Source organism: Artemia sp. Qi Xiang Cuo, chromosome 3 (genome assembly GCF_049724085.1).
Source record: "Artemia sp. Qi Xiang Cuo chromosome 3, ASM4972408v1, whole genome shotgun sequence".
Classification (NCBI taxonomy): domain Eukaryota; kingdom Metazoa; phylum Arthropoda; class Branchiopoda; order Anostraca; family Artemiidae; genus Artemia; species Artemia sp. Qi Xiang Cuo.
In genome coordinates this window covers 66,048,762-66,073,536 of record NC_142796.1, presented here as the reverse complement: position 1 = coordinate 66,073,536, position 24,775 = coordinate 66,048,762, and the positions used below count along the sequence as shown (strand labels likewise).

At 34.3% G+C, this 24,775-nt stretch overlaps 1 protein-coding gene across 1 annotated transcript in view; it reads right to left on the bottom strand.

Moving 5' to 3' along the window:
- Positions 1-1,595: 1,595 nt before the first annotated feature.
- LOC148954425 (malectin) overlaps positions 1,596-24,775 on the bottom strand; it is a 51,887-nt gene continuing 28,707 nt past the window's right edge. Inside the window, exons 4-5 of the mRNA XM_089086490.1 lie at positions 19,823-19,880; positions 1,596-10,992 (exon numbers count right to left, since the gene is read on the bottom strand). Of these exons, the coding sequence (XP_088942616.1) occupies positions 10,772-10,992; positions 19,823-19,880 (279 nt within the window). The 3' untranslated portion in view covers positions 1,596-10,771. The remainder of the gene's footprint in view (positions 10,993-19,822; positions 19,881-24,775) is intronic.

The window sequence follows — 24,775 nt, the reverse complement described above, 5'->3', positions numbered from 1 at the left end:
TACCTAACTGTTTCAGACCGTGGAGCAAGGCCGTAAATATTGCAGTTTACTAATTGTTTACACATAGGTTTCATCAGAGGCAACGAGCGTTGTCTATAAAAAAGAGCTATAAGGCTTCATTGTTTTATTACTTCCTATTCTTTTTCTAGAAATACTTCAGATAGAAGGAGTAATTGTATAAACTTCAGAGCGGCTCATTCGATTGGAAATATAGTTCTATTGCCCTTTTTAAGAGTCAAAAGTAGTCGAAGGGCAACTAGCCCTATACAACACGTGCAAAGTTATGCAAGATGACAAATGACTGAAACAGCTAAAGAAAACGGCATGGAACAAGAAACAGCAAAAATCACATGGAATTGCAAATGAAAATGTGACGTAAAACTAAAGAATAACACAATAATTTTGCTTTTGCGTAATTTTTGATATTTCAGAAATTACAAGGGGATAAGGAACGTGTTATTTTTGCGTCAGCAAAGGATAAACAAGAAGGAGGAATTAAATTCACGCCAGAACTTTCCTATTATTTTAAAACTAAAGAATAAAAGATAATAATGCCAATGCGTGATTTAAACATTTCAGAGGGCATAGGTATGCCTAATGGAGCATTCCTGGCTGTTACTGAAATATATAAAAACGCAATTAAAGCAAAAATACAACCGCTAGAAAAAAGCTGAGTAAGAAGTTTTTTGGTTTCTATGACATCATGCAAAATTAAACATGATTTTGAATGAGTCCTAACAGCTAAAGCAAAAGGCATGGAAAAATATCTGAGGTAAAGTGCACGAAAATGAAGTGCAACGAGATTTGCGGCTAAAAGACATTCAACAGCAAGCATCACAACGAATCCCAAATGAAAATAGTGGACAAAAAAATTGGTGGTTAGAAAATAAAAGACAGGGATTATCATCGAATAGTAAACGTATTCTGCGGTTAGAATAAAAGCAACAGTAATAATCAGAACTCATTCTGATTATCCCAGAAGAAAACAAATCCTATAAAATGGATGATTCTTTGATGCATTAACAGGAAGGAGGAATGGAATTCCCGCCAGAATTTCTTAATACAATTGAAATAACTGCTTTAACACTTCATGACTTAAGACTAAAGACTTATGTGATGATCATGCTAATGTATAATAAGAGGATGAAATATATACAAGCCAGCCACATGCCGAGTGCCAGGGCCCGGGTGAAGCCCAGACTCTCAGTACTGTTACGGTAAACTCTTGAAATAGCTGACTCTTGACATAAATATAAATTCTATGGATGACTCATGTTAATCTCTTGACCTTGGAGCAGCACTTGCTACTCTAAATTTTTGATGTTGCTGTTATTTTCTTGATCCTTGTTTTGCTTTGTCTTTTTTTAACATTGAAATGCTCATGCTACCTCCAGCTATTGCAGCGCATAAATACATTCTATTCTTAAAAAAGAAGCGCAATTTGAGTGACATTGACCCTGTTGACACTGATTGTTCGATAATAAAACTCTAGAACCTGTTTATTAATAAAAATTCTATTTGGAAAAGTCAGTTACTTGACTTTTAGCCCTTTAACTAAAACAGATAATTTTGAATGAAACATCAGACTTCCAGATTCTATTTTTTTAATATGTACAAGAACAAAACAGTACAAAATCTGAACACCACTTAAAACACCACAATATTTTGGCCTAGAATGCATTAGAAACAATTAAGAGATCAATTAACTTAAAAAGCTCTAAACCAATGAAATATTAAATCCTAACAGAATACTGACACAAACTACATCACAGACAAAAAATAAATTCAAACGTAAAAAACGTAACAGACCTAAAACCAGTTCAAGACTAGCAACCCTCACGAAACACACATTCGTATTAATAAGTTCCTAATTTAATCCTGGATAACTTTTCCAAACTCAAACAGGAGTATGATCGGAGCACCTACCTAATCAAGTATTAGTTGGAATATTTTAAACCTAATTGCTAGTTATCAGCAGTGTTGACAACACTACCGTTCTGAAGACAGACGCAAAAGATCCATGACAAGGTCAGAAGAATACAAAAGACTTATATGTGCTTAAATGAATTTGCCGGATTTTTCAGATGTATGTCCGACTTTTATGAAAATAATCGACTTTTACTGATTTTCTTTCCTTTTCACTATTAAATAAAAAACAAGTTTTTTCAACTGAAAGTAAATAGCAACATTAAAACGTAAAACGAACAGAAATTATTACATATATGATGACGGGATTGTCCCCTCCTAAACATCTCGTTCTTTACACTGAAGATTTTAAGTACTTTTAAGAAAGCTTCGTATTGTTTTGTTCTAATTAAACAACCGTTGTGTGTCAGGAGGCATTCTTAAAGAACTGGGACAAAATTCAAACTTTAGCGTAAAGAGCGAGGTGTTAAGGAGGGAATAACCCCCTTCATATACATAATAATTTCTGTTCGTTTTAAGTTTTAATGCTGCTCCTTACTTTCAATTGAAAAAACTTGTGTCTTTATTTAATCTCTGATGGTTTTTTAAAGAATGCCAGAAAATATAGCCCCATCTCCACAGAGAAATCCCCCTTCCCGCGGAAATATCCTCTAGACAATTCACCCTGGTGAAAATTTACCCCGGACAATTTCCCTTAACAACTCCACGCGTAAAATTGAGACGGAAAAGAGAAAGCAAGACATATAAAAAGAACTTTGTATATGAAATCTGGCAAATTCCCCCAGTTTATAATTTCCCCTGATAAGTTCACCCCATAGAAACTTCCCTTCCCAAGGAAAATTCCCCCATGGAAAAACCCCAACAGAAAATTCGTCTCCATCCTCCACCCGAAATGTATGCATACTTCCCAATAACAAATACTACGCGTAAACAACAGGCGAATTTTTAAACTTACGACTTTTCCCCTGGGGCTGTGGGGGGGGGGGGTCATATTATATACAAAGGTATAGTTATTGGACCTTTTAGCTATGATGAAAAAAATGGCTATCTAAAATTTCCATCAGACGATTTTGGAAAAAAAGGTGCGGAGGAAGGGGCCTAGTTGCCCTCCAATGTTTTTGGTCACTTAAAATGAGCACTAGAAATTTTCATTTTCGTTCGAATGAGCCCTCTCACGATGTTCTAGGACAAATGGGTCAATACGATTACACCCGGAGAAAAAAAAAGGAAAAATTAACACGCATTCGTGATCTTTCTTCTGGCAAAGAAATTCAAAATTTCGCATTCTTACAGATAGGAGCTTGAAACCTCTAAAGTAGGGTTCTCTGATACACTGAATCTGATGGTGTGATTTTCATTTATCTTCTATGACTTTTAGGGGGTGTTTCTCCTTTTTTCAAAAATCAGGGAAATTTTCTCAGGCTCGTAGCCTTTGGTGGGTAAAACTAAACTTAATAAAACTTATATGTTTGAAATTAGCATAATATTCCGGTTCTTTTGATATACCTATGCGTATCAAAATTCTGTTTTTTAGAGATTGGTTACTATTGAGTCGGGTCGATCCTTACTTACAGTTCGTTACCACGAACTGTTTAATCTTTAGATACCCTTTTTCCCACATGTGAGTTGCTTAACATGTTACATATCAACAATTCACTAACCATCGTCGGATCTACCGTCCAGATCCCTTCTATTTGCTAACCGGGTCGAAAGAGGTTTCTTGATTCAAAGGATTTTTCACTCTTAACTCCCAGGTTAATTTCAGCGTTCTGGAACAATCTAAAATTCCTCAGAGTTAAAATGGGAAACTAAGAGTGAACAAATTGCAGTAACGCATTAACGCCAAATCTAGAAAAAGAAAAGCAAATAGTGACCAACCGTTTTGGGTTCTGAACAGCCCATTTGTGGCGGTTTTTCAAACCCAGTCAACCAATACAGCAGGAACGCCCATTCATTCATTGTGCGTCTAATGCAAGACTAAAAAATATAAAAAACATGTTTATATCAGGAATGATAGACATTTGGGATGGTAATAAGACTATAAAGTTCGCCGAAACAACGTTGTCTCCAAGTAGATATTAAGAGTTTCTAAAATACCTTACTTCTCAAACAATTTCTTTTTCGGTAACCTTAAATGACAATGCTGATGAAAAAGCAAGACAAAATCCTCTGTTCGGATTCTGGACTAAAACGCTTCCGCAATATTTTTTAAAGAAATATAAATGTATTCAGATCATATTTAATATGTAGATTAATTTTGAATGTTTTATATTACTCAGCTAAAAATCAAGGTGAGCCCATCTATCGTTATGTCTTTCTATGCTCGTTCCGAATATACTAATCACATACAGCATAAAGTTTATTTTAAGCGCTTAAAGAGAACCCTAAAATACAAATGACCTCAGTATGGAAAGTTTTTTTTTTTCCCTGGCTCCATTTTATATTGGGTCTATTCATACCTGAAACCGCAATTTTTCTTCTGGTTGTTAAGATTTTTTTTTCATTATGTAAATTTTGTTCTTGTTGCCACATTGAATCGTAAAAAAACAAATCAGAAAGTTTTCTTGTTTGCACAAAAAGCCAAACCGAACCATTGTACCGCCCAATTTACCAAAAAATTATAGTTGAGTATTACAGCTATCAGTGGGCTGTTACAACCGCTCAGTATTAATCGAATGTACGTTAGTGGGAATATTTCAAAATTAAGAAAAGCAAGCGATATTTCCAGAGTTAAAAGGAAATGAGGGTTCTATTCATATGTCCAAAACCAACTTAGGGATAAATATAACAAAACAAAATATCTTAGTTGGTCTTTCTAAAAAATATGTTTCTGTCACCTAGGTAAGTCAATTAATTAATAATTTAAAGTGTTTGATCTAAGGGAATTTTATCAATAAACATATTAGTATACAGCTTAGATTTTTGAATGTTCAAAGATGTATGCATTTCTTTTCAATTCCTATTTATAAAATATATTAGGGTTGTATTTTTACATAATTGTGTAATAAATATGATTATTTATTGCAAGTTTTTTCCCAGTGCTACCGAATGCCTGTGTTTGTCATTTTGTACAGCAATCAGGGAAATTACACTTTCTAAAGCTCCGTTATTATTTTTTTCGCTCACTTTCTGCTGATTTTTCACACACATTGCTTATTTTCAAACTTGGCTCCGTTTTTTTTGCGCTTATTTTCTCCTGATTTGTCACCCACCCTACTTATTTCCAAGCTTAGGGCCCGCTAAGTGTTAAAACCATATAAAACTGCATATGAAGCTCTTCTTCATAAAAATTTGAGTTCCCACGTTTTTTTCATTTTTTTAGGACTATATGGCTGTCAGGTTTGCGCTTAACCGATTTAAAGAATCAAACTTAATTTTTAGGGTACTTGGTATATTAAAGTGACACCCTGTTTTTTATTAGAGAGGTGTTACATTATATGCTACCAAAAAAACCATAATAAATAATTACTTACCTTATTCCTAAGAGCGTATTGCCTGATTTTACCACTTTTTCTTCTAATAGACCTAGTCAAATATAGCCTATTTATTCAAACCATATTTTTCAATAGCGCGACACTTTTGTTCGATATTATTTTAGCGCAAATACTAATAAATCCATGGGAAGAAGGTATTGCCTTATTCATAAAAATCGTGTCCATCAGATGGGATGAGTTAAGTGAAGCAACGCCCCTTTATTATTAATATATGCAAATATTTATCCATTGAAAACTCAAAATGGAATTTGCACTGAAAGCGGTTAGTATATCCTGAAATAGCATTAAATTCGCATAATAGTATCAATAACCATATGTCAATAATTATAATAATAATATGTCAATAATCATATTGACATATGGTTGATTGTCATAATCATATTGACATGTAATAATCATATTGACATGTCATAATCACATTGACATATCATAATCATATTGAAATATGACATAATCATATTGACATATGACCATAATCATATTGACATATCATAATCATATTGACATATGTCATAACCATATTGACATATCATAATCATGTTGACATATGTCAAAATCATATTGACGTATCATAATCATATTGACATATGACATAATCATATTGACATATGACCATAATCATATTGACATATCATAATCATATTGACATATGTCATAATCATATTGACATAAGTCATAATCATATTGACATATCATAATCATATTGACATATTACATAATCATATTGACATATTTCATAATCATATTGACATATCATAATCATATTGACATATGTCATAATCATATTGACATATCATAATCATATTGACATATGACATAATCATATTGACATATGACCATAATCATATTGACATATGACAATATGTCATATTGACATTGATAACAAATATCATCAATATCGGTTAGTATATCCTGAAATAGCATTAAATTCAAATAATAATCTCAAAATAATATCATGAAAAGATAGATCGAGCGGTATTTTCACTTTGATTCATGTTAAGTAATTTAAAACATAAAAAATTCACCAATATTTCAAAAAGGGAATGCAGGTTATCATTTATTAAGTATACCTTTTATCGCTGGGAAATTCTCAGTACGAAGTAAAAATATTTTCGTTGGGAAATGTGATCAGTCCCAAAAATGATTAAGGCTAATCTCTTTCAGAAGCCTCATTTCAAAACGTTACTTAGAGGTTAAGTAAATGCAGTTTACTTGAATAATTTGCTGCTTAGCAAATTTTTTTTTTGTCATTTACAAGGTATTAAAACGGCAGGGCAGAAAAACCGTTTCCTAAGGCGTCTAAAACTTAACTCAACTGTCAAATTCAACAATGATCTAGAAATACACAATTTTAACACAAAAGAAATGTTTCGTTTTTTCTTAAATCTACAATTTAGAATCTGGTAAACTAAGGTTTACAACAAAACTCAAGATTCCGTAAATGTACAAGTTTGTAACACTATTTTGCATAAGTTCCACCACTCAAGGTTACTTCAGAATATTTTACTTAACAATCGATTATATCTGAAACACCGGTGTACAAGAATTATGAAACAGTCTCTAAGAGTGGGACTTGGCATGAAATACAAGGGTATTGAGTATATAAAAATCTAGAATCTGTCAGTCCATTCCAAAAACTAACGTTACTTCAAAAACACTTTCCTCACAAGTTACTTCACAAACAGTTAGTTCTGTCACAATGGTAAGTAAAAGGTCTGAAACAGTCTCTGAGAGTGGGGCTTGGCATGAAATACCAGGGTATTTAGCATATAAAAATATAGAATCTGTCAGTCCATTCCAAAAACTAACGTTACTTCAAAAACACTTTCCTCACAAGTTACTTCACAAACAGTTAGTTCTGTCACATTGGTAAGTAAAAGTTCTGAAACAGTCTCTGAGATTGGGGCTTAGCACGAAACAGAAGGGTGTTTAGCATATAAAAATCTAGAATCTGGCAATCAATTCCAAAGCCTAACGTTACTTCAAAAACACTTTGCTCACAAGTTACTTCACAAACAGTTATTTCTGTCACATTGGTAAGTTAAAAGTTCTGAAACAGTCTCTGAGATAGGGGCTTGGCATGAAAGAGAGGGATAATTAGAATATAAAAACCTTAGAAACCGTAAATCAATTCCACAATCTAACATTATTTAGAAAAACATTCTGCTGACAAGTTACTTCACCAACAGTTATTTCTGTCACATTGGTAAGTAAAAGTTCTGAAACAGTCTCTCAGATTGGGGCTTGGCATGAAAGAGAAGAATAATTAGAATATAAAAAATAGAAACTGTAAATAAATTCCACAATCTAACATAGTTTCAAAAACACTTTGCTCACAAGTTACTTCACAAACAGTTATTTCTGTCACCCTAGTAAGTTCAAGTTCTAAAATAGTCTCTGACAGTGGGGCTTGGCATGTGAGAGAAGGGTATTTAGAATACAAAAATCTAGAATCTGCCAATCAATTTCAAAACGTAACGTTACTTCAAAAACACTGCTCACAAGTTACTTCACAAACAGTAATTTCTGTCACATTAGTAAGTTCAAGTTCTGAAATAGTCTCTGAAAGTGGGGCATGGCATGAAAGAGAAGGGCACTTAGAACATAAAAATCTAGAATCTGCCGATCAATTCCAAAGCCTAACGTTACTGCAAAAAAACTTTGCTCATAATTTACTTCACAAACAGTTAGTTCTGTCACATTGGTAAGAAAAAGTTCTGAAACAATCTCTGAGATTGGGGCTTAGAATGAAAGAGAAGGGTATTTAGCATATAAAAACTAGAATCTGCGAATCAATTCCAAAGCCTAATGTTACGTCAAAGACACTTTGCTCACAAGCTACTTAACAGACAGTTAGTTCTGTCACATTGGTAAGTAAAAGTTCTGAAACAGTCTCTGAGAGTGGGGCTTGGCATGAAATACAAGGGTATTTGGCATATAAAAATCTTGAATCTGCCAATCAATTCCAAAGCCTAACGTTACCTCAAAAATACTTTGCTCACAAGTTACTTCACAAACAGTTATTTCTGTCACATTGATAAGTATAAGTTCTGAAACAGTCTCTGAGATAGGGGCTTGGCATGAAAGAGAGGGATATTTAGAATATAACAACACTAGAAACTGTAAATAAATTCCACAATCTAACATTATTTCAAAAACACTTTGCTCGCAAGTTACTTCAACTACACTTATTTCTGTCAAATTGGTAAGTAAAAGTCCTGAAACAGTCTCTGAGATTGAGGCTTGGCATGAAAGAGAAGAATATTTAGGATATAAAAAACAGAAACTGTAAATAGATTCTACAATCTAACATTGTTTCAAAAACACTTTGCTCACAAATTACTTCACCAACAGTTATTTCTGTCACACTAGTAAGTTCAAGTTCTGAAATAGTCTCTGACAGTGGGGCTTGGCACAAAAGAGAGGGATAATTAAAATATAAAAAAACTAGAAACTGTAAATAAATTCCATAATCTAACATTACTTCAAAAACAATTTGCTCACAAGTTATTCACCAACAGATATTTCTGTCATATTGGTAAGTAAAAGTTCTGAAATAGTCTCTGAGATTGAGGCTTGGTATGAAAGAGAAGAATATAAAAAACTAGAAACTATAAATAAATTCCACAATACAACATAGTTTCAAAAAGACTTTGCTCACAAGTTACTGCACAAACAGTTATTTCTGTCACACTAGTAAGTTCAAGTTCTGAAATAGTCTCTGACAGTGGGGCTTGGCATGAAGGAGAAGAGTAATTAGAATACAAAAATCTAGAATCTGCCAATCAATTTCAAAAGCAAACTTTACTTCAAAAACAATGCTCAGAAGTTACTTCACAAACAGTTATTCTGTAACACTAGTAAGTTCAAGCTCTGAAATAGTCTCTGAGAGTGGGACATAGCTTTAAAAAGAAGGGCATTTAGAATATAAAAATCTAGAATCTGCCAATCAATTTCAAAACCTAATTACTTCAAAACACTGCTCACAAGTTACTTCACAAACAGGTATTTCTGTCAGACCAGTAAGTTCAAGTTCTGAAACAGTCTCTGAGAGTGGGGCGTGGCACAAAAGAGAAGGGAATTTAGAACATAAAAATCTAGAATCTGCCAATCAATCTCAAAACCTGTTAATTCAAAAACATTACTGACACGTTACTTCACAAACAGTTATTTCTGTCACACTAGTAAGTTCAAGTTCTGAAATAGTCTCTGTGAGTGCGGCTTGGTATGAACTAGAAGGATATTTGGAATATAAAAATCTAGAATCTTTAAATCAATTCCACAATCTAACGTTATTTCAGAAGCACTTTGCTCAAAAGTTACTTCAAAACGGTTATTTCTGTCACACTAGTAAGTAAAACTTCTGAAAAAGTCTCTGAGAGTGGGGCTTGGCATGAAAGAGAAGGATATTTCGAATCTAAAAATCTAGAATCTTTAAGTCAATTCCGCAATCTAACGTTATTTGAGAAGCACTCTGCTCAAGAGTTGCTTCATAAACAGCTCTTTCTGTCACACTAGTAAGTAAAAGTTCTGAAATAGTCCCTGAGAGTGGGGCTTGGCATGAAAAAGAAAGGTATTTAGAACATAAAAATCTATAATCTGCCAATCAATTCCAAAACATAACGTTACTTCAAAAACGCTTCGCTCACAAGTTACTTCACAAACAGTTAGTTCTGTCACACTACTTATGATTTCTCTTGCATTCCTTTGTTTCAACCAGAAAATATTCATTTGACCACTTCCAATTCCTGTCTTCATATTCCTTTCAACTGTTATTTTTTTTAGAAACAGTTTGTCAAAAGTAAAAGAGTAAGATCTCAACACTGAATCTGACCTTAGTAGCCACTCAAGTGAAACTAAAGGCCTCAGAATGTCACGGACAGAAAGCAAGAATAAGCTAAGGGATATCTGTGTGTCTTTTCTTTGTGACCTGTGACTTACATATGACATCAGTTCTCAAAAGTACTTTCAGATAGACCTTAAACTCACTAGGATTAAGATAGTAGAAAAAAGATCTACAATTCTACCCAGGAGAATCTAAATCACCTTTGGTTTCTCTATGTAATTTTATCAGAAATAGGACTCTAATAATTCAAGGTATTGCCATTGAATTTAGACCTAAATGTGCGTTACATTCATTGGAGTCTACTGTGACAAAATTTCAGCGTCGAATTAACGTTTTTTATTTTGAACTTTTTCTACGCGTTAAAAACCTGACAAGATTAATACTTTCCAGTGATATTTTAACAAACAAATCCCAACTTAATAGAAAATCTATACCTCAGATAAAAAAAAAAAAAAAAATCAAAAACAGGGAACAGTCTAAAAGCGTCCAACTAAAATGAAAAGGTTTAACCTAGTTTCCACAAGCATAAAGCTATTGGGACCGCGCAACCAATAGCAATTAGCACGGGCAACACCAGCGATGTTTCGTCATTCATATATGGATCTTCTGCTTTTGGACCACTCAGAATTTTGTCTCTAGGGACGATTGGCTCGTCTTCTTCTTCCTGTTCTTCGTTGAATTGTTCTGATTTGGCCTTTGATGACAGTGGAGGCAAATGAGGAACATCTGAAAATGTTAACGCCATACACAAACATATATACATAAAATAATATCTTTAATATATATATATATATATATATATATATATATATATATATATATATATATATATATATATATATATATATATATATATATATATATATATATATATATATATATATATATATATATATATATATATATATATATATTACCGGCCCGGTCCAAGTGCGAAATTTCATTTTGTCAGGTACCTAAGTACCTTGCTTGTTTTGAGACGTAGATAACAATTTATTTTCTAATTTAGAACACGCAAACAGTTTGTCTCTTTGACAAGCATGAAAAATCAGAAAAAAAAATAATGTTAGTCCCATTAAAACAACCTCAAGACAGCATGTCTCTTTGCCAGACTAAGCCATAAAATTTGTATTATTAGTGCTTTAAAATGATTAATTTCCCTTCTGAGTGAAAGTTTAAATTTCTAAGGTTAGCCAACAATGTTTGATGCTGAATGAGAAGAAAATAAATTTTTGTCCACACCACCAATCCCAGTCATAGTTGAGACCAACCTCACAAATTATATATACATATATATATACCTTGGACTTGTCCAAAGCGTTTGATAGCATATATATATATATATATATATATATATATATATATATATATATATATATATATATATCTCTGACTTGTCCAAAGCGTTTGATAGCATTGGCCATACCCAAGTATGGCACACGTTGCCTATTTTTGGCGTTAACCCCTCAGTAGTTTAAATGGTCCGTTTTTGGTACATCAATTTGTATCTTAGGCTATAAGCCCAGTTAGGGGGTTGTCAATGAATATTCCTGTCAAATCTAGTGTTCTTCAGGGTAGAATGTTATCACTTTATCTGTCCAATACCTGTATTAACAATGTGCTCATAAGAATTAAACCTGCGTGCCTTTTGGTTCTTCTGACGCATCATATACTGCCTATGCCGATTGTCTTTTGGTTACAAGTCAGATTATGGTTCTCCGAAGCGACTGATTTCTCTGAAGCTTCTGTGTATTAGTCTTTCATTAATGACGTGTGAAAATTTAATTTTCAATTCTAAGTCTGTTTGTGAAAGCTTGAACTGCGGTCTTTTTTCTATTCGTTTTGTTTCACATATACAGTGGCAGGGCCTTATCTAGGGGGGATTCCGCGGTTTGAACCCCCCCCCCCCACCCCGAAATTTTTGTCTGACTTGTAAAACCTCAACATAAATGGATATAAACAAATTTTGTATGCGTTTTTAGAGGATTTTTTTGTGTAAAACCCCCCCGAAATTTTTTTTGAGTAAAACCCCCTCCGAACACCGGCGGCGGTGTTTCGTTAGTTTATTCTGTCTACTCTACTCGTAAGTACGGTTTTTATTTTACTTTTCTTGCTTTTGTTATGTTACTCTACATGTGTTGCTCTATAGTAGCTCAGAAATAAATTATGATTTATTAATAAATATCGCAGCTTTAAATTTACAAGTATTTAGGAAATTCCTGGTGGAAAATCCTCCACCATGAAGATCCCCCCGCGAAAAATAAGCGGTCTCTACCTAACCCTCCTTACGCGGAGGAAGGTTGAAAACTACTTCATTTGCCTTGCTTGGGATTCTATAATGAGGCTTAAAACTTGAAAGCACACGACAATATCAAAAGTTGATGGAGAGTTGAAATGAGCATAGAATAGACCCAAGGGGACAACCTGATAATAAAAAAAAGCAGAAAAAAACAATATCTTAAATATATGTGCTGTGACAGTACTATTAGCATAAATTGGCAATTTATGGAAAAATAGAAATGAGCATAGTTTTTTTTTAATATTTTGCAAGTATCTAGAGATTCAAACAGTTTTTTAAATTCTTCCTACAGGTGCTTAAAACAATCAAAACTTTCATTTAAATTTATTTGTAAATACAAAAGATAAACAGCTTTAGTATTTGTTTCCCTTTATACAAAGAAGACAAAATCGACAGAATTATGAATGTTTTATGTATTTGGTGTATGAATGTTTTTGCTGTAAAGCCAAAACCAAAAACAGAAAGCAACCAAAAATTTTTGCATGGTTTGTTATATCCAAGGCAGAAAATACAGGACCTGTAGCACTGGGTGTCATTACCTGGTTGATTGTTTATATATAGTATTTTCTATTGAGAAAGGTGGCCAGGTTTGACCTTTAGTATCCAAAAAGACAGTGGGCATTTGGGTGAACTTTTCAGAGAATATTGTGGGGAGTGTGGAACTAAATCAAAACATGCTATGTTCATAAGGGCTGTGAAAATGGTGTAACTCAGAAATGACTGATTGTATTGATTTGGAACTTCAAAACATGCTATGAAAAACATGTTTTTTTCCTATGCATATATATATATATATATATATATATATATATATATATATATATATATATATATATATATATATATATATATATATATATATATATATATATATATATATATATATATATATATATATATATATATATATATATATATATATATATATATATATATATATATATATATATATATATATATATATATATATATATATATATATATATATATATATATATATATATAAATAAAAATATATAACTAGAAAGGGTGAGGTGTAGCCTCACCAAGTCAATTATCAGAGGTATAATACTGTAGCAAAATGTTGCATAGAAAGCTATTGTTTCACCTCAGAAAGCTATGGATGAAACCGACAATCTTTATCAGGAGCAGATGGCACTATCAATCAAAGTGGGGCAGGAGAAAGACATCCTATATCCGCCACTAGCGAACAAATACTCCCTAAAGTTCTCGCTACATTAAGGGAAAAAAGCTATTATGATCTAAGATTTGATCACAGAGGTGTTTTAAATCGTTGGTCTTGACTTCAGGGTATGGAGTTACATTGACGAATGTCAGTAAAGACAATTTATTCGACTGGAATGAAACTGGACTAAAGAACAGAGGAAAATTCTCTACAGTTTCTTTCGAGTGTTTAGAAGGAAAGTCGTTCACTCGAGTAAAAGATATTTATTTATGTAAAAATATAAATCCAGGAGTCAGAATAAATGTTCTATATTATGACGAAAATAAAAAGACATTCGTATTAAAAGAACCCCATAATAATTTCAAAGATATCAAACAGTTCGTGGTAACGAACTGTAAGTAAGGAGCGACCCGGCTCAATGGTAACCGAAACTCTAAAAAACGACATTTTGATACCAAAAGATACATCAAAAGAATCAGATTTTAATTCTGATTTCAAATATATAAGTTTCATCAAGTTTAATCTTACCCATCAAAAGTTACGCGCCTGAGAAAATTTGGCTGATTTTCGAAAAAAGGGAGAAAGACCCCTTGAAAGTTATAGAACCTTAATGAAAATCACACCATCATATTCAGCGTATCACAGAACCCTACTTTAGGGGTTTCAAGCTCCTATCTACAAAAATGTGGAATTTTCCATTTTTGCCAGAAGAAAGGTCACGAATGCGTGTTTATTCTTTTTTTTTTCTTTACCCCAGAGGTAACCATATCCCCTCAGTAGTCCTAGAGTAACGTGCGAGGACTCAATCGAACGTGAGTTAAACTGTCTAGGGCCCTTTTTAAGTGAACAAAAAAAAAATGGAGGACAACTAGGTCCCCGCCCACGCTTATTTTTTACCAAAGTCCCTCGATCATAATTTTGAGATAGCCATTTTGTTCAGCATGTTCGAAAATATGATAACTATGTCTTTTAGGATGACTTAATCCCTCAAAGCCCCCATGGGGACGGCTGAAAGTTATGAACTTTACCCAATGTTAACATATAGTATTGGTTATTGGGAAGTATACAGACGTTTTCAGGGGGAATTTTTTCTGGTAGTGGGAGGTGGGGGTGGGTCGGGGGTTATATGGGAGGATCTTTTCATGAAGGAAGTTTTCATGGGGGGAAGGGACATTGCTATGAAGGGGGCGCCGGATTTCCCATCATTACTTTAAAAAAATCAGAAATTAAATATAAAAAAACAAGTTTTCAACTGAAAGTAAGGAGCAACATCAAAACTTAAAACGAACAAAAAAATATTAGCTGTATGATTGGGTTCACCTTCTAGTCAATGCCTCGCTCTTTCAGCCAAATATTTTTTAGTACTTTCATAAGAGCTATTTATTCTAAATAACGGCCTTTGGGATTAAGCGGTCATTTTAAAGAACTGGAACTAAATTCGAACTTTAGCTTAAAGAGCAAGGTATTGACTAGGGGGCGAACCCTCTAATGTACTCATTAAAAATTTGTTAATGTAGAAGTTCGTTACGTAATTTAATTCGTAAGTAACGTATATTTAATACTAATAAAAACGTTCGTAAATAAAATTCAACAAGTTTCGAGAAAGCCATTTAACCAAATAAAAGTAAAATTAATATGCAAATTTCGTTTTAATTATTCACGCACGGTGAGCCAAAATCAAAACCTGCATTAATTCAAAAACGTTCACAAATGAAATAAAAAAAAACAAGTTTTTAATTGAAAGTAAGGAACGACGTTAAAACTTAAAACGAACAAAAATTATTCCGTATATGAAAGGGGCTGTCCCCCCCCTCAACACCTCGCTCTTTACGCTAAAGTTTGACTTTCTCACAACTCAATTTTTTTTAAATTTTGTTTTAATTGCAAATTTTTTTAATTAACTTTAACGAAAATCACATCATCAGATTCAGCTTATCAAAGAACATAATTAAAGAAGCTTCAAACTCCTATCAGCAAAAATGTGGAATTTTGCATTTTAAAATAAAAGCTGCATTAACTAAAAAACGATCAGAAATTAAATAAAAAAAAACAAGTTTTTTAAACTGAAAGTAAGGAGCGACATTAAAACTTAAAACGAACAGAAATTATTCCGTATATGAAAGATGCTGTCCCCTCCTCAATGCCTCGCTCTTTACGCTAAAGTTTGACTCTGTCTCACAACTTTATTTTTTAAAACAATAAAAAACTTTAGCGTAAAGAGCGAGACGTTGAGGAGGGGACAGCACCTTTCATATACGGAATAATTTCTGTTCGTTTTAAGTTTTAATGTCGCTTCTTACTTACAGTTTAAAAAACTTGTTTTTTTTATTTAATTGTTCTCAATATCCGCAGCCTTGGTAGTATTCGCTACAGAAGCAGTACTACAGAAGAGCTACAGAAGAGTTACAAATCAATGCACTCAGTCATTTCTGAGTTACGTAATATTGACAACCTGTATGAACATATCATGCTTTGATTTAGTTCCATACTCTCCACAATATTCTCTGAAAATTTCACCCGATTACCCTTTGTCTTTTTGGATACTAAAGGTCAAACATGGCCACCTTTCTCAATAGAAAATACTATACATAAACAATGGGCAAATTCCATAGCTTACAGCCCTTGCCCCGAGGACTATGGGGGAGGGGGGGTTGACATCCCAGAAACATATTTGCTGGACCTTTCAACTATGCTGAACAAAATGGCTATCTCAAAATTTTTATTGAATGTGCTTGGGGAATTTATGGGCGTGGGAGAGCTCCTTCTGAAGGTTCTATGACAGCTCATTCTATAAAAAGTGCCTTGGTGAAAAATAATAATAATAAATAATACATTGTGCCCACATCGCTCTTACTTTGGCATCGCTATTGCACTGCATATAATATACCCGACTATAAAGACCCAGGGCAAAATTGCCGTGTTTCAGAAACTCAATATCTGGGCCACAGATATGAATTCTTCACCACCAACAACCAGATTTTTATTAAAAACTGCTGGATTTGTAACCTTCAAACTTGCATGTTACCTCTAAGGGACAGGCTTCACACCTCTCTGCACAACCGGCAACATAATCTCCATCCAGGCAGACTACAACCAAAGCACAGGCTCTAAAGCTTCCATTAAAATTCGCAGCAAATCCCAAAAAATTCACCAAGAATAATCTTCATTTCTGAAGATTATACCTAAGAGTCGGCTGAATCCACGTATTTAAATTAACGAAGCATTCTTCTTGAAGATACGTTACTTTTGTATGCCTCATCTCAATAATATAGCATTTAACATACAAATGAAAAATTTCACTTTATTACTAATCTCAAAAACACGTAAATCGTCCACAAAAATGTGCTAGTGAAATTAAACAAAAAAAGTGATGGGATTAACGACGCTTCTTGACTACTAAGGTACTTTTGTCGGCTCTGCAGTGTGTTGCTAGGGCAAGGTTCGATCCCTGGGTCCTGTATTGCCAAGGTCAAACCTACTGCGCCACCACAGGACGTGAAACTAAACACTCGGTTTCTTCCGTCTGTTTACAAAGGCTATGCCTAAAAGTTCTCCTACATCGTCTAAAACGCCGCAACTTTTATAATGCGTCATTCGTAGGCCCTCTAAACTTGAAATCAATTAAGACTGATTTTAATATAACGGGAATTTGTGTAATTTATAAGGACTATTTTCACAAGCTAAATTAACCCGTATCTTAACAGGTATGGGTTCAAATCGCTGTCACAAGTATTAAAGGATCAACCGGTATTGGGTGGCAATATGATGAGATACAGGGTTATTGACGCCCAAACTCCACTCCTCCAAGTAAAACAACTAAACTAAGTTACGACTTGTATGGTTATGTCCTTATAACCAACCAAGCCGTCCTGGGAGAAGAAAACCTCGCATCAGAAAACTCCCTTGGACGCCCCTACTCACAAGCATCTTCGGACAACCGTGCTCTGTGCCAGGTTAGGGGGAGCCCTCAGGTAAAGCCGAACTTGTAATTTTAATTATATTCGAGAACAAGCTCAATCTTTAAAGTCGCGCTTCGAGATATCTTCTCTCATATAAGACATCTCAATAATAACATAGGAGAGTAATCATCTTCGTGGTCATGATACACGAAGAGCATCGAATCTAGTACATCGATTTGGAAATACGACTAGAGCTTCTTTTGTAATAAGAAATTTTGCTCCCTGCGTATGGAATATAATACAGGTTGCGATACGAAATGCAAGTCATCTGGTAACCTTCAAGGCCACAGCCAAGATATTTTTCCTGTAGAATAATATAAAACAGTATTTTTTAGAATATCTAGAATAAAGACTCCCACCGGCTGCTACCAAGCCCACAAGGGGTTTTCTTAATCAGGTGCAGCAAAAACATTCTGTATTTTTTTGTTTTGTCAACTAAAATTATCTATCTACTATCTATCTATCTATTAGCTTGGCTTGTATGGAGGAAGACATCGCTCTCAAAGCTTTTGCTACAAAGGCTTTTGAAAAACGATTTAAGCCTATAAACTTTAATGGGACATGATGACCCAGGGTAAAAGGCTTAAACAGGATAACAGTTAATTTAAAAAAATACGTTTCATTAGCTCGATTCACTCTTTATTATAATTAACTTTTTTTTATAACATCTCTATGGCACGGTATCTTTTCTGTAAGCTTTGCACAGTCCAGATCATCAATTTACAATCCTCCTAAAGATCAAAATCTGCTTGATGAGACCTTTTCTAAAAATTTACCCCATAGATAACCACCGTTTTGACTATAAATCCTTCCATTTTATGCACTGAACATGCCCAACAGAGAATTGATGGAAGTAGTCTTCTCGGAACGATTCCATAGTTAAATTAACTCGCTAAGGAGTTAAACATCGTAACGAACAAGTTAATTCGCGCCATCAAGGATATATCCTTCATGTATCATTCAAAGGACGTATTGTATATTTTTATATGAACTACATCACAGATTTAGTGCGTTTTCTGAACTTAACCTAACTTAACTTGGTTGATACGCTCATATTGAACTCGATTAGTACGTGCATCCTGTAAGAAAATGTGTCAAAATTAATTATCATGATTCTAAATTGCAATAGCTTGGCTTAAACTTCAATCCTTAAATATGGAAATACACATACAAAAGCGATTCAAACGTAGTAGTATTTTCACTTTCTTGTTGAGGAGGGGGGGGAGGGTAAATTAACCCTTTCGCTCTTCCTTTGTGATCTGGTCCTGAAATTATTACGTTTAAATCTTCCTCTCTGTATCTCTTTCCTACATCGAGCCTTTATAGAACTTCTCAAAAATGAGGCCATTCAAATTGCTTTCATGGTTTTATGCATCCCCGTCCAATAGCAGAATCGGACAATCCAAAGCTTCCACTTATAGCTACACCGAAACATATTACTAAGTTGAAACAAATCGAAACAAGTCAATAGAAACGAGTCAACATCAAGGCAACAAGCCAAGCAACGAGCCAACAAGTTGCAACAACCCAAAAAAAGGACAAATGCAGAAATTTGAAGCAGTGACGCAAAGAAGACTATTAATTTTCTAAAGAGGCAGGCAAGAAAAGTAAGGTTGGGAGATTAGAAAGTTGAAAATAAAAGTAAAGTCGGATGGTTGGAAGGTTGACGAGAAAAAATAGGTTGGATAGTTGGAAGGTTGACGAGAAAAAGGTCAGATAGTTGACAAGGAAAGGAAGGTTGGATGGTTGAAAAGTTAACCAAAAAAAAGTAGGTCGGATGGTTGGAAGTTTGACGAGAAAAAGTAGGATGGATGGTTTGAAGGTTGACAAGAAAAAGGTCAGATGGTTGACAAGGAAAGAAAGGCTGGATGGTTAAGAAGAAAAGTGAGATCGATGATCTAGAGAAAACAAATGCAAGGCGAGAAAATATGAAGGAAAGTCTGGCCAGAGGCAATCTGAGAGTGACAAAGGCCTGAGCTGCCAGCATTTTATGTATTTTTCTATAACAGACTTTTTAGCATTTTATGTGATGTATTTTTCTATATTTATATGGCTTTTCTAAGACCTTTTCAAACACAATTATCAATATTATCAAAGACATAATTGCAATACCTTTAATATCTCCTTTATATAAGTAGAAAGCGTTGATTTTCGGGTTATCCAATTCTCCCTAAAACAGAAAGTGACTGTTATACAGTTGGTATGAAAAGAGCCAAATCCAGCCTAAGGGAAGAATAAAAATGAGGAACAAAATTAAAGTTTTGTAATAAAAACTAAAATATTTTATTCTCCTAGAGCTTTCCATATTAAATTCAAATAATAGCTTTTCTTTTTGTCGCGTTTTTTTTTCAATTTTGAGGTATTTTCTATGTAGTGAAAAAAACAGTACAACTATTTAAGTAAGCACTGCTAATAGAAATTTTTAAGCATGTGTAATTCTATCTAAACTCTGAATATATAACCTCGTATGTAAACTGTGAATCTACCATTCTTTCATTCTATGTAAACTTTTATTTATTTATTCTGCGTGTTCTCCTAACTTATTTATATTGAAAAAAAAATTCCAGTTTAAGCATTTTAAATATACTAATTTTTCCACAATAGCTTTTGCGCTACTCGTGCAAAAACATTATCATAGGCAGCGCAATAGCGCTGCCCAAGCAAAGAACGATGTTGGCACAGTGTATTTTTGGTTGATCTTAGACCAGGGCACTTCGTATCGAAGGAGTTGTCGTAGAAACTTCGAAAAGGGCTCAATCGATTAGAAATTCGAAGAACTTGTGCCCTCTTTAATAGCCGAGTGATTGGAAGGCGACTAACACCCCTTCCCCGCCCACCATTTTCCCAAACACATCCAATGAAAATTTTGAGATAGCCATTTTGTTCAACGTAGTTGAAAGATCTGGAAATTGTGTCTTTGAGGAGGACACTCTCCCCACAGTCCTCAGGGCAAGGGATGTAATTTATGCCCTGGGGGCACATGAGGTTTTTACAGAAAGCGTTGTCGTAGAAACTTCAGAAAGGGCTAGTGCCCTTTTTAATAGTCGAAAGTGGTTGGAGAGCAACTAACCCCCCTCTCACGCCCACCATTTTCCCAAACATGTCCAATCAAAATTTTGAGATATCCACTTTGTTCAAAGTCGTTGAAAGTTCTGTAATTTAGGTCTTTGATGATGATAAGCCCCCCACAGCTCTCAGGTCAAGGGTTGCAAGTTATGCCCTGGGGACATATAAGGTTTTTATAGACAGCGTTGTCGTATAAACTACAAACAGTTCAAATTTGATTGGACCGTGAAAGGGTTCGTGCCGTTTGTAAGAATCGAAAGTGATTTGAGTGCAACTAACCCCCCTCTCACGCCCACCATTTCTCATAACACATCCAATCAAAAATTTGAGATAGCCAGTTGTTCAACGTAGCTGAAAGTTCTGGAAATTAGGTCTTTGAGGATGACAACCCCCTCACAACCCTCAGGGCAAGGGGTGTAAGTTATGCCCTGGGGGCATATAAGGTTTTTATAGAAAGTGTTGTAGTAGAAACTTCCAAAAGGACTCATTCGATTCGAAATTGAAAGGGCTAGTGCCCTAATTAAAAGTCGAAGGCGATTGGAGGGCAACTAACCCCCACTCTCATACCCACCATTTCCCCAAACACATCCAATCCAAATTTTTGAGATATCTAGTTTGTTCAAAGTAGTTGATAGTTCTGGAAATTAGATCTTTAAGGATGATAACCCCCTCAGAGTTCTCAGGGCAAGGGTTGTAAGTTATGCCCTTGGGGCATATAAAATTTTTTATAGAAAGCGTTGTCGTAGAAACTTCAAAAAGGGCTAATTTGAAGGGAAATTGAAAGGGCTAGTGCCCTTTTTAATAGTCGAAAGTGATTGGAGAGCAACTAACACCCCTCTCACGCCCACCATTTCTCCAAACACATCCAGTCAAAAATTTGAGATAGCCAGTTGTTCAACGCAATTGAAAGTTCTGGAAATTAGGTCTTTGAGGATGACAACCCCCTCACAACCCTCAGGGCAAGGAGTGTAAGTTTTGCCCTGGGGGCATATAAGGTTTTTATAGAAAGTGTTGTCGTAGAAACTTCAAAAAGGACTCATTCGATTCAAAATTGAAAGGACCAGTGCCCTTTTTAATGGTCAAAAGTTATTGGAGGGCAACTAACCCCCCTCTCACGCCCACCATTTCCCGAAACACATCCAATCAAAATTTTGAGATAGCCACTTCGTTCAAAGTAGCTGAAAGTTCTGGGAATCATGTCTTTGAAGATGACAAACCCCCCACCTCCTTCAGGGCAAGGGTTATAAGTTATGCCCTGGGGGCATTCAAGGTTTTATAGATAGTGTTGTTGTACAAACTTCAAACAGGGCTCATTCAATTGGAAATTGAAAGGGCTAGTGCCGTAATTAATAGTCGAAAGTGATTGGAGGGCAACTAGCCCCACTCTCATACCCACCATTTCCCCAAACACATCCAATCAAAATTCTGAGACAAAAATTTTGTTCAACGTAGTTGAAAGTTCTGAAAATTAGGTCTTTGAGGAGGTGAACCCCCCCCCAGCCCTCAGGGTAAGGGTTGAAAGTTATGCCCAGGGGGCATATTAGGTTTTTATAGTAAGGGTTGTCGTAGAAACTTCAAAAAGGGCTCATTTGGTATGAAACTGAAAGGGCTAGTGCTCTTCTTAATAGTCGAAAGTGATTGGAAGGAAACTAACCCCCCTCTCACGCCCACCATTTCCCCGAACACAATCAATCAAAATTTTGAGATAGCCATTTTGTTCAACGTAGTTGAAAGGCCCAAAAATTCTATCTTTGAGGATGATAACGCCCATAATTTTGGCCAAAGCCAAAATTTTTGGCCTCATGCCCATTCACGCCAAAGCCAGAATATAATTTGTACTTTACAGAAAAAGATTCTTTTAAATGTTTTCATTTTCATAACTTTAAGAAATCAAAAATTAATAAGATTTTAATTAATAAATATCAGCATATGTGTATTAAACTGACAATGCACATTTTTTTTTAGTAAAGTAAAAATTGTATTCTGGCTTTTAGAAAGAATAGGGGTTTAGAACCCTACTCATATTAATTTCTGCTGGTGAGTTTGACTCTGTTGTTTATTTTAATTTTTTTTGTTTTGGGTTTTATTTATTTATTGATATTGAATTGTTGTAGTTGTATGCTTGGTAGATTATTTGATTCTATTTTTGTTCATTTTTGGTTTAATGGAGTTCTTTACTTTTTTTGAAAAACTTAATTTGTGTAAAAAGTTTTTTTTTAATTAATCCAACTAAGAAACTGTTGGTCCCCGTTAGCATAAGATAGGGAAGGCGGGTCAAAAGTGGATAATGCTTCCCTAGAGTATCAAAAAAAAACTTCAAAAGCGATTGCAAATCTAAATTCGGACAGATGACGATAAATTTTCCCCCTCGTCCAAAAATTCATACGACTTGATTTGTAGCAGTTTTGTAGCTCTTGAAGTTTTGGCCGTTGCCATATAACGGGTGCTGCAATAGGAAACACTTGAAATGTGTGCCAAAGAAAGGAAGCGTCAACCGAAAATCACTTTTCCCATTTTGGGCTTACGAAAATTTCTTTTAAATGGAAAGTTTCGGTGTGTCTACCTTTCTTAAAGATCCCAGAGAGCTCATTGTTGTCCTTAAGTAAAAAAAAATAAAATAAAATAGAAACTGCTATTTAAAAAATTAGTTTTTAAAGAAAAGTAAGCGATGCTGAAACAAGCAGAAATAGACACATAATAAGTCAAACTTAAAAGAATATTAGAACTAAAAAATGCCACAAATAAAAATTGGGTTGCCAACTCCAACACCCCCCCCCCCTTCCAAAAGAAACAGGCTGTCGATTACAATGCAATTTCCGAAAAAAAATTTATTTGCGACAATCAATTTAGTTTTACAATTATAAAAGAAAATCATTTTTTTCACCATTTTTCCTTTTAATTCCATTTCGTGGTACAAAACAGTATAGCAAAGAAAGCATAAATATATAGAAACGATAAAACTTGAAATATACTTTTCAAAACTGTTGTTTTATAAGAAATACCTTTAATTTATTTTTTTTCCAAATTTAATTTCTGTTCGTTTTCAGAGTGACATGTTCTTATTAACTACGTTACGTCGTAATGTTTTTTGGTCTGTTTATTTTATTTATTTTTTTACTTATGAATTGAAAAATTGGAATTGAAATTTTGTGAAAAATTTGAAAATACAAATGATATTTCTGAGCAAATATAATTTATGTACAACCTTCATTTTTAGTCTCTCACAAAATCCATACCTTTTAAATTGTTCAAAAACCGTTTGTTAAAATCTGAATAAAAAAAAATCAATACAAAATTAACAACAGGTACAATAACCAAAACACAAAAGAATTTTTTGTGACTCGTATACTTAAAGGGTTTAACTTTTGGACTTCTATACTTTTATATGAGCCTCAGATTTGTAATCAATCTCTAAAAAACTTAAATACTAAGTGAGGTGGAAATGAAAACTATTTGCAGAATGTGCAGTCAACGGGTTTTAAGCTTGGATTTCTATTGAGCAGCTTTGGCCTCAGATAACTACTACTACTGCTACAAAAAACTCACTGCGGCACCAAGATGTCAGAGGCCAACAAAGCAGCATACGTTCCACTTCAATCTATTTGAAACTTTAATCTTTACCTCTTCCCCTGAAGTTCCAATTACCTTGGAATCCTTCCTTGTGACTTCACCAGACCCGATATGGGAACGACCTGCTTTTCGTTTTGCCCCAGATGGCTTGCCAAGCTGCAAATCTTTGGCACACTGTCATCCTCCGTCTGTAAAATTTTGCCTACCTACTCGTATCTTAACCTTTCTGTCATTATAGCCCTAGAGAGGTGGAACAATTCATACTTTCCGAACAGCTTACGGTATTCCTGAGCCTTTCAAAACATCTACATTTACAAACATCTACATCAAGCCTTTCAAAACATCTACATTGACTGCAGTCGTTACCGCTGCATTCAATTTTGTATTCTTAGTTTGCAGACTTATCTTTATTTTATTCCAAAAGTTTTT